Source organism: Pogona vitticeps, chromosome 3 (assembly GCF_051106095.1).
Source record: "Pogona vitticeps strain Pit_001003342236 chromosome 3, PviZW2.1, whole genome shotgun sequence".
NCBI classification, from domain to species: Eukaryota; Metazoa; Chordata; class Lepidosauria; order Squamata; family Agamidae; genus Pogona; species Pogona vitticeps.
In genome coordinates, this window is record NC_135785.1 from 115,230,326 (window position 1) to 115,247,817 (window position 17,492).

General features: G+C 42.8%; 1 protein-coding gene across 4 annotated transcripts in view; it reads right to left on the bottom strand.

Moving 5' to 3' along the window:
* Positions 1 to 17,492, bottom strand: part of ZSWIM8 (zinc finger SWIM-type containing 8) — an 87,541-nt gene that overhangs the window by 25,044 nt on the left and 45,005 nt on the right. For all 4 annotated transcript variants that reach the window (XM_078391113.1, XM_020791186.3, XM_020791185.3 and 1 more), the window contains exons 8-12: positions 14,798 to 14,999; positions 14,320 to 14,495; positions 12,493 to 13,489; positions 6,930 to 7,061; positions 3,006 to 3,185 (exon numbers count right to left, since the gene is read on the bottom strand). In XM_078391113.1, coding sequence (XP_078247239.1) covers positions 3,006 to 3,185; positions 6,930 to 7,061; positions 12,493 to 13,489; positions 14,320 to 14,495; positions 14,798 to 14,999 — 1,687 coding nt within the window. The remainder of the gene's footprint in view (positions 1 to 3,005; positions 3,186 to 6,929; positions 7,062 to 12,492; positions 13,490 to 14,319; positions 14,496 to 14,797; positions 15,000 to 17,492) is intronic.

Sequence of the window (17,492 nt, forward strand, 5' to 3'; positions counted from 1 at the left end):
CTTTTCCAGTCCACAGACCAGCTGGGGAAGGTGGGGCACCCCCGCACTTGCGTGCATGCACAAAAAGCACGTGCACTGTCTTGCACAGGTGGGTGCGTGCTCGCATGAGCGCCACACTGCCATTTGTGCATGCACGCAGGGGCGCATGAACAGGCACGACCATTTGTGCATGCATATGACTGCTTGCGTGCCTGCACAAATGGCAGTGTGCACTCATGCAAGCCCACGCACACCTACACAAATGGCAGCGCGGCTCATGCGGGCCTGCGTGCACCCGCATGCATGCGCAAATGGTGGCACGGCGCTCATGCAGGCAAGCTGGAGCGTGCACGCAGGCGCAAACGGGCAGCACAGGGGTGAGTGCGCACGGGGGCAGGGGGAGGTCTCTCTCAACGGCCCAGTCTGGCCCTGGCCACGGACCGGGATCAGGCTGGGGACCGGGGGTTGGGGATTACTGCCTTAGAATACATGTGTCAAACTCAAGGCCCGCAGGCCAAATTCAGCCTGCCAGGCCCTTTCATGTGGCCCTCGCAGGGTTGACTGCTATTGTGCAGTATACAATACACAGACGCTTACTCGGTCACCCATAATGCTCCACAAAGATGCTGGGAATCTGCCCAGTGGGACTTTTAATCCCAGCATTCGAAGCAGCGAAGACTCAGAAAGTGATAATTGAATGAGGAGGATTATATTTAATATGATAAGAGTAGAAGCATTTGTATAGTCTTACAGATACAACCGGCCCGTTGAGAGCAACCATAATGCCGATGCGGCCCAAGAAGAAATTGAGTTGTAGACCTCTGGTTTAAAATAAGAACAGTAAGCAATCAGAGAACACCAACCATACAGTATGCCTTAGGTTTACAGAACAAATTTTCCCAGTTACTTAATCTATAATTTTAAATTTATTATCACTTCATTTTAATTTTTAAAATCTCTTTACTGTTTTGTTCTGTACTTAAACCCAAACTCAGGAAGAGATCAGCAAGAATCAGATTACAAAAGAATACATATTTTACAGTACCAGCAGAACTGGAATAAGAGATTGTCATCAGGGAGTGAGCCTGACAGAGTACACTCTACAATGAGAATGTGCTCCTCACAAATTTGGATATCCACATCTCAGCTATGGATCTTATAAAATTGGTGGTCTCCATTGTTGGGATCCATTCCCACAAACTGGCAGCACTGCTGGGAACCATCGTAGCACATGGAAATTGAGTCATGGCAACTGGACTTCTTTTTTGTTAGGTTGAAACGTTTCACTATTCATCCAAGTAGCTTCTTCAGTCGGAGGAGATTTTGTAGGAGAGCCCCATTATATCCTCCATATTGGTTTCACTTCCCCCTGGTCTGAATAGGCTCATTAGAAGGACAAAGGATTGGGGAACCCAGTCGACCTAACAAGAAGTTCAGTTGCCATGATTCAACTTCCAGATAACCACACCTGGATGATTAAGAATCTTCACAGATATCATAGCATCATGTAACATATCCCCTAAGTCCAAATACTTAGAGGGGGGGGGTTACAAGCATAGTTTAGAACTAACAGCTACCCCTTAGCTTGTTAGGCTATAAGAAAATGGGTACAAAATCAAGTACTCTGGTTTTGGCATTGCTTTATACCAGTGTTCCCCAAACCTTTTTGACTTACAACTCCCTTTTATAATAGCCAGGTTACCTGCGACCTACCACATTTGCACAAAAAGGCATTTTTAATTGGGTAAAGAAAACATGTTAAAAATAGATTTTTTGGAACCCAATTCTAACCCAATATTTAATGTGATGGCTATACTTGCATCTGGGCAACTAACTTCAAAATTCACAGCTGAATTTTTGTTACAACCACCCCCAAACCAACAGTCCTTTGATGGGCTCTAGAAGGTGGAAGTAATGAGGGTGGGTTAAAACTGGGCTTTACTGGGGGAGGGTGAGTTTTCCCTCAGAAAGGGAACTGCACCCTTTTCATACTCCTTTCAAGTGGTGGCTCTGCCACCACTGCCTCCTCAGCTGTTCTTCCAAGATGGCAGTGGTGGTGTGTGGCTGAGGTGAGGAAGGTGCAAAATCGATTCAGTGGCAGTCTTTCCCTCCTCTTCCACCATTTCCCCCCTCCCCCTCCAGCCTGCTGCTGCCTCCTTGCTTCTCAACACCCATTACTGCCAGCCTGGCTTGCACGGGCTGTAGCCAAGCCCCATCTCCAACTCTTCCCTGTCCTGCCCCCCTGCCCAAACCAGCCAACCAAAGAGGAGCAGCTGTCACTAGTGGAAGAGGAGGAGAGAAGGGGGGCTCAGGCACCCAACAGGCACTGGAGAGAGCTTGGATGGGGAGGGGGGTTTACAAGCAAATAAGTGAAGTGTGTACAGAAAGCAAGTAGAGAAGGAGGTGTAAATTGAAGGGGGACATGTCCTCCTCCTCCTCTGAAAACCACAATGACCTGCCAAAAACACTTTACAACCCCCTTGAGAGTTACAATCCACAGGCTGGAAACCTGTGCTCTATGCACATCAGGCGCCACTCCCCCATAGACAAACATCAAAGTCTTGTCTCAAATTATGTACTCTGAACCAGAGAGTTTTTGGTGAAGTAATCAACCTAATTGCTCATGAGATTCCTGGAACAGTAGTTCAGCACTGGAGCAGAGTATGGAACTAAAGCCAAGCCATCTTAGAGAAAAGGCTACCTAGAAACAACAATCCATGGACTCCTATATGATAATATCCATTTCTTACCGGTTACAGCCATTTCACATTCAATCGAAATTCAGCCTTAAAATATCAAAGCTTAAGAATAGAAACCTTGAAGCAAAATCATTTGAAGCATAACTGCATGACTTTGCAGCTTTCACATGAAGAATCCAGATCGACAGCTGAAACACCAAGAATTTTCTATGACACAAACTCATTTGGTAGTCTATGAACAGACTATTTACCATGTTTCTTAAGAGACAATGGAGTTCACTGTAAATGTTACAAGACTGACAAAGGCTATACTAACACCACACATACCTCCAAAGCCTTAGTAGAGGCCGGTGGCCTCTGCAATTCCAGAGCAAACATGCCAATCTGGAAAGCTAGGTTGTGGTATTCCTGCCGCTCACTCAGTACTGTCAGTAGGAAAGCAGCTTTAGATAAGGTGTTTGTTGCCATCCATGTCTGCTTGCTGGTAGAGACCTTGTTTTTCTTTCCCTGTGGAATGAACAGAGATTTCAGAGAAATCCATATGAAAAGTCACTTCAGGAATGAAACTTATAACACTACCTTCAATGGGACATTATTAAGACGCAGCTGAATTCCACCCAAAAGCTTTGTTTTAAAAAACACATTCAAACTCATCTAATTTGGTATGGTCCCAAAAATGTTCACAAAAGGGCACTATAATCAAGTTTTGTTACCACCAGGAAAGGATTGTGTTTAGTTGTTTGTTTACACTATGATACAAATCTTAACCCTAAAGCAAGATATATTGCTAAGAATCAATACTACTAAGAGAAACTCTAGGACAACATATGATGCTACTCTGGATCTTGGGTCTGGTGGTGTGTTTATGAAAAAAAAAAACACCAAAAGTTAGCTCTCCCCACCCCAACAAGCTAAAAGAGTAATAAAAGGTTTGTTTTTAGAAATTATTTTGTGCTTGTCAGAGAGAAACTAAACAGCTGGTTCTCTTATCAGTTTTGTACACCAAAAAAAAAAAACACAAAACCCTGGACCACTTATGTGCAATTTAGCTGCTCCCAAGGTAAATGGAAGGAATTGCACAGCATTCACCAGATCACTGCTTATCTGATGAAAGTCAGGATTCCTACAGTACTCTGGCTAAATGTACCATGCAAATAAGGTCAGTGCTTCTCTTCAGTGTACTAATATATAATAAATGTTACTGCTTATGTCCCCCAAATATCTGACCTCCATTCAAGCATATGAATATCATGCAAGGATTTAAATGGGATGGAGAAACATCTTCTTGACAAAGGGTAGGATGTAAATTAATCAATAAAACGAGCTGAACTTATCTAGCCAACTTACTTTTAGATGCTGAATTAGCTGCAAAAAATTATTCAACTAGCTCTAGAACTCAGTTGCATGTTACTACGTTAAGTGTAAGAGAACTGCCCTGGGTTCTTTTAAAAGAGCACCCCCCCCCCCGCTTCATAATTCCTCACGAGACCCCATTTTGTAGATGCATATGAATTGAACCCATTCCTGGCAGTATTATTTCCAATGCCTCTGCTAATAATTCCTAGGACAGAATTTATTTTTCCCCTAACTGCTACCACAGATCAAGCTAACATTTCTCTTGAGCCATCCACCACAATACTAAGATCTCTTTACTGGACAGTCAGCCAGTTCAGATGTCCTCTGTGGATATATAAAGCTATGGCTGTGATTTGAAAGCTATGATTTTGTTGCACAGCTGATAAATTAGAATGATCCTTTTAGATGTTTTCAAAGTACGTGCGTCATTTTGTCATCCTGACTAACTCGGTATCAAAGGCAGGAATGGCCACCTCACCATACAATTCAAACAAATATGTACCGTATTTTTCACTCCATAAGACGCACCTTTCCATAAGACACACCAATTTTTTAGGAGAAGAAAACAGGAAAATATAATCTGTTTTCTTCGCTCCATAAGACGCACAGACTTTCCACCACCCCCTGTTTTGTGGGGGGAAAAGTGCATCTTATGGTGCGAAAAATACGGTAATCCAATTAGCCACTTCTCTCTACTACAAGAGCTATTTCCCCACTCCTACCTCAGCTTTCTGTTCTTTAAGATGTTACTGAGATATCTTCTTACCCCATGGACTACTGACTTTCTTCAAGATTCTAATGAAAGGACTTTACTCCAAAGCATTTTAGGAGCACAAGCATCAACTTCAAGGATAGATCATATGTGGCTCAACATATTTCTGAACTGTACGTTCTGTCATCATTCACCACTGGATGAGCTGATAGGAGCTGTAGCCAACAACATCCACACATTGCCCAACCAATATCCATAATACCTGCTGCTACTCATAATCTCTAAAAATTACAAGGGTGCAGAAAATTGCCTTAAAAATTGTCCTAAAATGAAAGTACTTTTAAACTTGTGGCATGAAAAAACTGTTTTTTAAAAAATGAATTGGCTCCAACAGAGTAGGGTCATTTCTTTGGCAACTGCCTGTTTGTTTTGCTTTTAAGAGATATAAAAACATGACAATAAAGAATAAACACATGACAATAAAGAATAGTATTTGTTTTGAAAAGGGTGACATCAGATTGTTTACATAGATTCTTTTAAGCTATTTTAAACTCTAGGAAGCAAGCGAGATAAATAACCATTACTGAGAAGCAATAATCACTGCCTGTAAGCAGGTACAGCCGCTGCTTTATAGCAAGTTATATAAACAAAAGCTGAGAATACAAATGGTGAGAGATATCTCACACCCTTAAGCTATGATAGATACAATGGAGTTCCTATTGCAGACAGGATGAGGCATTCATTCATAACAAGAAAGCTTTCTGTTATGCTACACATGGTGAATATCAACAACATTGATATAACTGGGGCAAATCAGCAGCAACAAGAGGATTTCCTTCTTAAACTTTAACAGGCTGGGTGATGTCCTTTAGAAATGTTTTTGTCTTCTTAACATGCTTAGAGACTAAATAATGCTTTTTACTTTATACAATTTTATTCTTGAAAAATTTAATACTTAAAGATGTATTTTCTGCCTTTAAAAGCCATAAGCTCCTGTATTTTGAAGTCTTTGCTTACAACTTAAGTTTTAACACCTGTGACTTTTTATAAGTCGCAAGAATGTTTTTAAGTAATGTGCCTACAGTTTTTTTTACAACTATAAGATGATTAGATGTTATAACAGCTCTGAAATAACCCTGTGTTATAGAACCAAGTAGAAATAAAAGATGTGTAGAATTTATAAACTCTGGGTTGTCTGGAATTATTGCAACAAAGAAAATACTTTTACTTAGATACCCAGATGAATTTTGAAATGCTTATCAATGATTGCCTGGCTTCATTCTGGGATTAACTCTTTACTGGGATGTCAACTATGATGAACCATGGATTCTGTTCTATAAATCTCTATAGGACTCCTGAGGAAGCTAAGTGCCCTATCAATGCATCTGACAAACCATTCAATCTACTCAGTTATTAATTTATCAGTAAGCTATAAAACTTCAATATTGTTATCTGATTTTCAGAGACTCTCATATGATTACCTGTTTCAGAGGCTCTTTCATAAAAACAGTTAAACCACTGGTATCAAATAGTTTCTGCAGTGAAAACAACCTGTTCAGCTTTTCTGACCTCTCCCTGCCTTCCTTCTGCAATCTTTTTTGTCATATTATCATTTAACAAATTTGCATGGGCACCAAAAGAATTAATACTTAAACTGAAGGTAGGATATGTCATGTAATTTGAGACAGCTGCAGAAAACATGTGAATGAGTGCTGAATTTAGGATCCTAAGAGTTCAGTTTTTAACCACGAGGAAACAAAGGAGATGGCTTTGAAAATGCTGGCATGTGATAACAATGTCAGAATAAAAGGAGGATTTAGTAACAGTACATAGTAGAAAAATTATATCAATGAACACACATTTGCCTAAAATGTACAGAGCCAAATAATTCAGATTTGCTTCGAATAGACTGGGAGGGTGAGGCGGGGGGAAAAAAAAGCATGCCAAGTCCAACAAAAATACTCATGAATCTGAGGCAAGCAATAACAAGGTAGCTTGCCCACATCAAAGTAATTAACTGTTGTAAGCTGCTTTAGATACTTTTAAGGAGAAAAGTGGGGTAAATATATTTACAATAAATAAATAATATATAAAAGAACAGTGCTAAAATAGAGAGTATTTCCTTTCAGGTATTATTTGCACTAGATCTCTCCACCATAACTGTTCCCATAGCAAATATATACCTTGGTTGGGGGCTGCTCCACCTTGAGATCAGGAGGATTGGCCAACAAGTCCTTTGCCAGCTCGACTGTGAGGTGGCATGCTTCACTGCTGTAACCATGAGCATAAAGAGCTTCTGCACAAGCAAACAGGATCTATTAAAAGAAAAAGGTTGCAAACAAAATATATGCAATATGTGCTCCCCCCCACACACAAAATCAATACTGAGTTCAAGTGGAAGATACACAGCAAACAACTTTGGGCAAAATTTTTCAACATGTTTAAACCCTGAAACTTCAACCTAGGGCTAATGTTATTCCTAGGTTCACAGGCCAGAATCCTATGGAGCTTCCACTGCATTGTAAATCCCACTAGCATAACAATGCACTATGCACCAACCAGCATTGCTGAGGAGACTGAAATTGAACAATTCTATGAAGATTTACAACACCTTCTAGAACTGACACCAAAGAAAGATGTTCTTCTCATTCTAGGCGACTGGAATGCTAAAGTAGGGAGCCAAGAGATAAAAGGAACAACAGGGAAGTTTGGCCTTGGAGTTCAGAACGAAGCAGGACAAAGGCTAATAGAGTTTTGTCAAGAGAATAAGCTGGTCATCACAAACACTCTTTTCCAACAACACAAGAGGCGACTCTATACATGGAAATCACCAGATGGGCAATATCGAAATCAGATTGATTATATTCTCTGCAGCCAAAGATGGAGAAGCTCTATACAGTCAGCAAAAACAAGACCTGGAGCTGACTGCGGTTCTGATCATCAGCTTCTCATAGCAAAATTCAAGCTTAGACTGAAGAGATTAGGAAAAACCACTGGGCCACTCAGGTATAATCTAAACCAAATCCCTTATGAATACACAGTGGAAGTAAAGAACAGATTTAAGGAACTAGATTTGGTGGACAGAGTGCCTGAAGAACTTTGGATAGAGGCTCGTAACATTGTCCAGGAGGCAGCAACGAAAACCATCCCAAAGAAAAGGAAATGCAAGAAAGCAAAGTGGCTGTCCAACGAGGCCTTAGAAATAGCAGAGAGGAGAAGGGAAGCAAAATGCAAGGGAGATAGGGAAAGTTACAGAAACTTGAATTCAGACTTCCAAAGAATAGCAAGGAGAGACAAGAGGGCCTTCTTAAATGAACAATGCAAAGAAATAGAGGAAGATAACAGAAAAGGAAAGACCAGAGATCTGTTCAGGAAAATTGGACATATTAGAGGAACATTTTGCGCAAAGATGAACATGATAAAAGACAAAAATGGGAGGGACCTAACAGAAGCAGAAGACGTCAAGAAGAGGTGGCAAGAATACACAGAGGAATTATATCAGAAAGATGTGGATATCCCGGACAACCCAGACAATGTAGTTGCTGACCTTGAGCCAGACATCCTGGAGAGCGAAGTCAAGTGGGCCTTAGAAAGCCTGGCTAACAACAAGGCCAGTGGAGGTGATGGCATTCCAGTTGAACTATTTAAAATCTTGAAAGATGATGCTGTTAAGGTGCTACATTCAATATGCCAGCAAGTTTGGAAAACTCAACAGTGGCCAGAGGATTGGAAAAGATCAGTCTACATCCCAATCCCAAAGAAAGGCAGTGCCAAAGAATGCTCCAACTACCGTACAATTGCACTCATTTCGCACGCTAGCAAGGTTATGCTCAAAATCCTCCAAGGTAGGCTTCAGCAGTATGTGGACCGAGAACTCCCAGAAGTACAAGCTGGATTCCGAAGAGGCAGAGGAACTCGAGACCAAATTGCTAACTTGCGCTGGATTATGGAGAAAGCCAGAGAGTTCCAGAAAAATATCTACTTCTGCTTCATTGACTATGCGAAAGCCTTTGACTGTGTGGACCACAGCAAACTATGGCAAGTTCTTAAAGAAATGGGAGTGCCTGACCACTTTATCTGTCTCCTGAGAAACCTATATGTGGGACAGGAAGCAACAGTTAGAACTGGTCATGGAACAACTGAGTGGTTCAAAATTGGGAAAGGAGTACGGCAAGGCTGTATATTGTCCCCCAGCTTATTTAACTTATATGCAGAATACATCATGCGGAAGGCTGGACTGGAAGAAACCCAAGCCGGAATTAAGATTGCCGGAAGAAATATCAACAACCTCCGATATGCAGATGATACCACTCTGATGGCAGAAAGTGAGGAGGAATTAAAGAACCTTGTAATGAGAGTGAAAGAGGAGAGTGCAAAAAATGGTCTGAAACTCAACATCAAAAAAACTAAGATCATGGCCACTGGTCCCATCACCTCCTGGGAAATAGAAGGGGAAGATATGGAGGCAGTGTCAAATTTTATCTTCCTGGGCTCCATGATCACTGCAGATGGAGACAGCAGCCCTGAAATTAAAAGGCGCCTTCTTCTTGGGAGGAAAGCGATGACAAATCTGGACAGCATCTTGAAAAGCAGAGACATCACCTTGCCAACAAAAGTCCGAATAGTCAAAGCTATGGTTTTTCCTGTCGTGATGTATGGAAGTGAGAGCTGGACCATAAAGAAAGCAGACCGCCGAAGAATTGATGCCTTTGAATTGTGGTGCTGGAGGAGGCTCTTGAGAATCCCCTGGACTGCAAGGAGAACAAACCTATCAGTTCTAAAGGAAATCAACCCTGAGTGCTCACTGGAAGGACAGATCCTGAAGCTGAGGCTCCAGTACTTTGGCCATCTAATGAGAAGAAAAGACTCCCTGGAAAAGACTTTGATGTTGGGAAAGTGTGAAGGCAAGAGGAGAAGGGGACGACCGAGGATGAGATGGCTGGACAGTGTCTGCGAAGCAACCAACATGAACCTGACACAACTCCGGGAGGCAGTAGAAGACAGGAGGGCCTGGCGTGCTCTGGTCCATGGGGTCACGAAGAGTCGGACACGACTAAACGACTAAACACACACACACATAACAATGCACAGTCTTGGGAGACAGAGCTTCGTCGCAGTGCAGCCAGCAGCTCCCGGGAATAGATCCTGGGAAAAGCTGGAACCGCCTGGTCTGGGGTCCCTCTAGAAATGGGGACTCAAAGGGGAGACCAGGAGAGGTCTCTCTGAAGCTGTTGGTGAGCATCAGAAGGAAGAAGATTGGGCAGCAACCTGATATTTCTCCCCTCTGAAAATTCACTCAAGCACAGATCGGATGCGGGAGCCATTTTGGCAGAGAGCTGTGAGCAACTCCACTCCCACCCCGCAAGGAGAGGAGAACAAGTAACACAGCGTTGAAAATATACAATAACAAAGTAAGTTGAAGCCTTTGATTTAGGAACAACCCCTTTAAGATGAAAAATAAATTAGAGTGAAAATACTTGGCTGAAAGAAGATAAGGAGTGGCGAGTTTTGCTTACCAGCCTGCTGCTTCAAAAACGAAACTGATTCTTAAACATCAGGCTGGTTCAAGGCCGAAAGAGAGACAGTAAGACGGAAAAATCTTTTTGTTTCTGGAAAAAATCCCAGAATGAAATACCACTGGTCAGGCTTTAAGAGACTGAAACTTTGTGAATGCTGTTTAGCCTGGATCTTTCTTTCTAGACTGTGTGGGACTCTGATAACAGAAGCTTGCTGGGTTTCTGGAGGAGGAGGAATAAGCTTTTGGAAGCAAGAAAACGGACTGTGAACCATCAGGGAGAAGACGCAAACGTCTAGACTGAGGAAAACCGGGACTGGGGTTTGACAGATTATAAGGCTATCTACTGGAGAGACCGATCCCCTGTGTCTGCTGTTTAGTCTGGATTCTTTGTGGCTGGACTGTGTGGGACTCTGAAAACATTGCCATGGTTGTAATTTAAATTGTTGGGCTAAAAGTTGATTGATATACTATAATATCTGTGTAAGGATGGGAGGAAGTACCTAGGGGAGGTTTATGTTTGTGGGTTTGGTTTGTTGATAAAATAGTGGAAGCTTCGGAAAGGTATTGGAGGGTTGGCGACTTTAGTTAAGGATACAGACTCTACTCATTGGAAAGATTGAAATGGCCTCCAAAAAATTAAAATATCAAATGTTGGGGACCTTGTCTGCCCAAACTCAAAATTTGGGAATAGGGGCACAAAGGTAGTTGAGAGGGTGGTGGCTGATCAGCTTCAGGCTCTCTTAGATGAAACTGATGCCCTGGATTTGTTTCACTTGGACTTTGGGCTGCGCTATGGCACGGAAACAGCATTGGTCGCCCTGCTGGATGACCTACTTAGGGAGGCCGACAGGGGCAAAATGTCCTTGCTCATCCTAGTTGATATCTCAGCTGCCTTTGAAACCGTCGACCATGGTATTCTCCTGGGGAGGCTCTCTGAGTTGGGGATTGGTGGCCTTGCTGTCGCTTAGCTCCAGTCCTTCTTGTAGGGTCGTCCTGAGAGAGTGCAGCTTGTGGAGAATGTATCAGCCCCGTGGTCCCTCAGTTTTGGGGGGGCACAGGGTTCGATTATCTCCCCAATGCTGTTTAACATCTATATGAGGCCGTTGGGGGGAGTCATCCGGGGATGTGGAGCTTCGTGTCACCAATATGCTGATGACACCCATCTCTACATCTCCCTTTTTCCATCTGCAGTGGATAACATTCCGTCTCTTGAGCGCTGCCTGGGGACCATTCTGCAATGGATGCAGTCAAGTGGACTAAGGTTAAACCCGGACAAGACGGAGGTCCTGCAGATGGGGAGCCCCAATTTTAGTAGTTTGGGGAACTCCCTCTCTTTTGGGGCTGGTGACTGGGGGTCCATCTTGACCCGGCACTTACAATGGAGACTCAGGTAGCATCTTAACTGACCAGATAGGCGGGACATAAATAAAATAAATAAATAAAATAAATAAATAAAATAAATCTGCAGTTCGGTCTGCCCACTTACATCTTCGGCGGATAGCCCAGCTGCGTCCCTATTTAGACACGGAGGAGCTCACCATGCTGATCCATGTGCTCATAGTCTCAAGAATAGACTACTGTAACGCTCTCTATGTGGGGCTTCCTTTGAGACTCATGCAGAAGCTTCAGATGATTCAGAACACAGCGACCAGGCTATTAACTGTGGTTAAAAGATTTCACCATATTTCCCCCACTTTGGCCGCCTTACACTGGGTACCCATCAGCTTCCACATTGATTTCAATGTGTTAACAATTACATATAAAGCCCTTAATGGTTTAGGACCCCGATATCCGCCTTCTTCCGCCCAGTTCTACCCGTATTACCCGCTCCAATCAGGCCAGGCAGCTGAGGGGCCTGGCCCCAAGAGAGGTGGGGAAAAAACAGAAATTGGGCCTTCTCAGCAGTGGCCCCCCGCCTTTGGAACAACTTATCTGTAGAGATCCACCTGGCTCCCTCGCTGAGGGCCTTAAAGACTAGCTTGAAAACATGGCTATACAGGCAGGCCTTCCCTACAGCCATTACCTAGCCTATGTCCCCTTTTCTTCTTTTTCTTTTCTCTCCTCCTTCTTCTTCGCCCCTCTTTCTTTTTTTCTTTCCCATCTTGGATTAATCTGGCTTTTATCTTAGTTTATTTTTATATTATATGTAAACTGCCCAGAGTAGATACGTTCTACATGGGCGGTATATAAATCTAATAAATACACAAATAATATATATGTGACCTTACCTCCATGCGGCTTTCCTGCTCCAAGGGCTTTATCCCAGCAAACATGTCCTGCTCCTCTTCTGTCCCTCCCTCAGCCTTCTCATCCTCCTCCTTATTCACCTCCTGTGGATTCAGATAGTAAACCTGGTAGTCATCTTCCTCCTCTTCTCCTCCAGTTGCGCCATTCTCTCCAACCTCTTTTGGCTTCAAACATATCCCACCAGTACTTTCATCAGGGCAAGGGAGATCATCATCTCCACTCCCCACTTCCCCCACTGACTCCTTTGGATTTTTCTTGGTGGAGGGACTACTCCTGAGGGTAGGCTCTGTAGCCTCTGAGAAATACACTCCCCCATCATCTTCATAGGTGTCCCTGTAGCTTCTGTTCAAGGGACTATCTGAGAAACTGAATGTATTGCTGGCTTCTGCCCCAAGAGCCAAACTGCTGTCATCTAAAGTCAATTCTGCCAAATCTGGTTCCAAAGAACTATCCTCACTGCTCATACGACGCTTCCCACTGTGTTTGCTGGCCAAGTTCTTCCCCAGTGGAAGCTTGCCCTTGGTCACAGCTGTTTTGTATGTAGATTTATCACCTTCTGTTGAAAGTCGTCTCAGAACCCGCTGGGGACCTTCAGAGACAACCTTCCGCTTCCCAATAAGTTCTTTAGGGCGTACAGCTGGCTCCTGAGAGGCAAGGCGTGATCTATCTCCAAGCTGTAAGCATGTCCCTGCACCATCCAGCCCATGAGCTCTTCCTGAATCACAAGACTCTGCACACTGGGATCGACAGTTCCTTTGCTGGATGGCTTTCACCCAACAAAAGGAATTCTTCTTGTCTGCGCTGCTGTAGGTGATGCCTGGAATGGGATAGGCCTCCTCCCAGTTGAAGTAACAAGCTTCCACAGCTGGCTTGAAGCCATGGAACAGCTTCTCAAGGGATTTTTTGTGCTGTCCTCTTTTGACATTGTCTATTACTTTCAATTGCCATTGTCTCAGTTGTGTGCACAGATCTCTTCGCCTAGCATCATGGAAGAGAAGGAACACATGAGATACAGAAACAAACAAACAAAAAAGAGGCAAGTGCTGGTTTCTCATACTAGGTCATTTCATCTCATATTCTTCTCTGACTATATCATGTTGTCATCCAGCTTTGACAACAACTCAAGTTTTATTATTATTCAATCCAATTTATATGTCTCAGCATACAGCCTCAGACAACCATAAACAAGATAAAGTTGTCTTATGTTGAGTCTAACTATTGATCTACCTAGGCCTATATGATCCACCCTGACTATCAGTAACTCTCCAAGGATTCATATGGTGTTTTTTTTTGTGTGTTTTTTTTGCAGCCTTGCTACTTGAGGCTCTTTAATGGAAGTAGCTGGCAATATATATGCACTCTTTTGCCATCTCTGTCTTTCACATAGCTAACATGGAACAGTGTTCCACTCTATCTTCTGTTAATCTGGCAGCAGCAGCAGTCTCCAAATGAGACTGTACCTTTAATTAGAATCATAAGTAGACCCATCTTTCCGGTATTTATGTAGCTTTTTACCTTTGTAACAAATTACAACAAACAACATCCAAATCATCTGTGTATTTTGAAAAAGAGTCATGAAATAGTTCAGAAGCACTCAGGACATGGTGGGAATACAGAAAGCAAAATTTTAATAGTAGTTTCACCTCACCCATGTTCTGAATATGCCACCACCTCAAGCAAAGAAAGCATCAGGGTGTAAACATTTACATAAAAAAGACAGATAAATGACTATTGCTAGATGTTGTATGTTATCTAGATGGAACATTTTACAGTTTCATTATGGACTCTCTGGCCCCACTGCTGCCTACCGATGAGGACTGATGGTTGGATCCAAAACTGCAAGCCTCCAAAGAACCACCATCTCATCACACATGCTTGCGCAAGCATGAGCAGCCACTTCTGACTGACCATTGCTACGACCAGTATGCCCACTTGCACTGCTATGGGAAGCAGATGTCCTTACACTGTACCACCAGCCAGTTATCTGTAGAGAAAGGATACACACGTCAGATGCCCAAACTTACATTCTTTACATCCATTAACAGTGGAAACATTTTGCCTATTTAAAAGGCTCAAACTAAAAAGCACCTTCAACTCCAACCTGCAGAATGTTCTCCATCTAGGCCAAGGCGCCTGTTACCAGATTCCCCAGTGGCCCTCAAAGCTTCCTGCACAGTTGCTAAGTACCCCACACAAGTGAAGCGATTATTTGTTTATATATCATCCTGAGAGTTTTCTGTGAGCCAAATCACAGTTGTCTCAAATGAAAATAAAACAAAATAGTACCTGTTCATATGTCAGACACTGATCTGTTAGGATCTCCAAAAGAGGGGCTGCATTGGTGTCCCGTCTCTTAAACATCTCCCGAACAATAGAAAGCAAGTTCCAGATACCCTCAGGTTCTCTCCCTCTCAGGGGGCGTAAGAGACAGGCCCACTCAGCAGCAGCAGGAGGCTCCGTAGAGGACAGGTACATGGAGTTCACATCACTAGGAAGTTTGAGAAGGGACAGACAACAGATGCAAATATATCAGTATTACTTCAACATGGAAGAACTCAAAATATAGAAATTTTGTTACTAAACCTCATTTCCTGAAGGCTCTATTTCCTCAGATCTGCTGGCCACCTCCATACAGTCCCCCTTTTTGATGGGCTCTCACGGAGTTTTCTCCCAGAGCAGATTAAGAGACAACTCCTTTGTGCAAGACATAACTCATTTCCATATATTCACACCCTATTTCAAAGGGGAAGAGCCTCTAACTATGTAATGTCATAATGAGGGCCCATTTATGCTTTTGCTGGAAGTGGAAACATGAAGCTGAAAGACTGATCTTGGCTCATTAATACAAATACCGACTTTTTAGGGAGGTCCACAGCCTATGTGGACTGGCTATATAGTTCTCACACCACACTCCACAGTCTGTGGCATTCATAGCACAGCTATTATTCTGGGAGGATTACCTAACAGAATTTCATCAAAATATTTTGAGGCATCTCCTTTGCATCTCTAGAAGGTTTTGAGAGTGAACAACTCATTTATCCTGTGATCAGCATTCCAGCTGACTCAAAAAGGTTGGGGCATTCTGCATGAATCTGAGGACTGGGGTCTCAGGCTGGCCTTTTCCTATATTGATATAATGATTCATCATAAGCAAGAAGAGGATTCCACTCTAAATTTTACTCACTCAAATTCAAAATCACATTTCTTTTTACAAATTCTGTGCAATGTCTGTATCAAACACTTTTTCCTTGAGAAATGCAACACTCTATTACCCATAAAATTGTAATTAGTAGCCTCTGCCTGCTTCTAAGTGCAGCAAGAAGGATAGGCTTCCTATGGTAACATTAAGATGAGAGGGCAAATTGAACCCCTTGAAATCCCAATGCCCAAGATGTGGACACCAAGAATCCAAAGAGAAGTCCCTAATAATTTACAAGTGTTTGCAGAGCAGCAGTATGAGACTCCACTGAGGAAATATTTCGGCTAAGTTTTCTTGTCAAGACTCAAAGACAGACACTCTGTAACAAAATGGGGACTATGCTGGAATTAATTAGTATAACACTTCTCGTTGACTTGGTTTTGTCCAAGCCGTCTTATTGCTTCTATGTGCTGTTTCATAGTAGCATGAATGAGGAACAAGGCTAGGGAAAATGTAATAAAACATAATCCCAGCCCACAATGCTTTCTAAAATAGCAAAAGTGGGCTAGAGCAGGAACCTGCCCATAACTGTTGACCCATAAAGAGCATGCACGTAGACAGGACAGCACAACCAGATCATTTGAGTGGAGGAGGGAAAATCAGCTCTGTTGCTGTAGCAATCTACATGGCCATTCACCTATCACAAAAGGAGAGATGTAAGCCTTTCAGAAGTTCCTTGCCCTATTTTTATCCAACATGTGAGGAGGCATTTCCCTCCCCTCTCTGTTGTTGCCTTCTCCATATAGAAAACAATACCTTAGCAAGGGAGAAGTCCCTCTTCGTATGTAGGCTCTTCACAGGAGCAAGATCCATGAAAAACTGGAGTTCATCTCATATGGAGAGACTACACTCTAACAAGAACCTCTCTGCAGATAGATTCCATCCCATGTGGAGAAGGCAATGACAGAAAAGGGGCCTCTAGTGACTAATGTTTCTGGAGGAAAAAAAATAGCTACTGTTTTGCACAAACAAACCTGTGACTTGTCATTCCAACTGACTGAGTAATGTACTGATTAATACAAAGAACATGACAACATAAATACTAACTTCACTTGATCTTAGCCAAAAGGCTGAGAAGTGATGGTGGCACCGTCAATACAACTATATAAAGAAAAACTTCTCCCTCAGGTGCTCTATGGAGCCCCAGTGCAGGCTTTTTTCAAATATTACTATATTGGAATCTGTCCAACACAAATTTTTAACCAGAGCACTAGGGGCATCATGATCTACTACCATGGCCACAGTCTGAGATATCTTGCTACTCCATGGCTACTCTTGCGAAGAAAGCAGCCATGCTGTTTTGGCTGAAGATAGTGTACCATATGGCCTCACTGCTGGTCTCATTGGCCTATAAAGAAATGGAAGGGACTCCGGAGCAGCTAAGAAATCCATAATTATATTGAAGCTGGGTTGCTCCCCAGCCTACCACAAGAGGGGATATGAGGCTGCCTGAGAAAATATAAAAGACTATATGATACTGATATCCAGACTACTATGGTATCTGTAGTTAGCTGCTTCTCCAAAAGGCCTTTTCTTGCCTTTTGGAAAGCTGTCCCCATATTTGCCCCTTACTAGTTCACATGAGCCAAGACAACTGTTGACTGACTGCAGACTAAACTCACTACAGCTAAGAGAGATACAGAGATGGACCAACAGGGTACAGGCAAACATTGCCCAGCAGGATGCTCTAAAATGGAGGGCAAGGTACATTTTCTAATAGAATGTCCTCTGTATACAGATCTGAGGGACCGGTATCTTTATTTATTTTATTTACTTATTTAT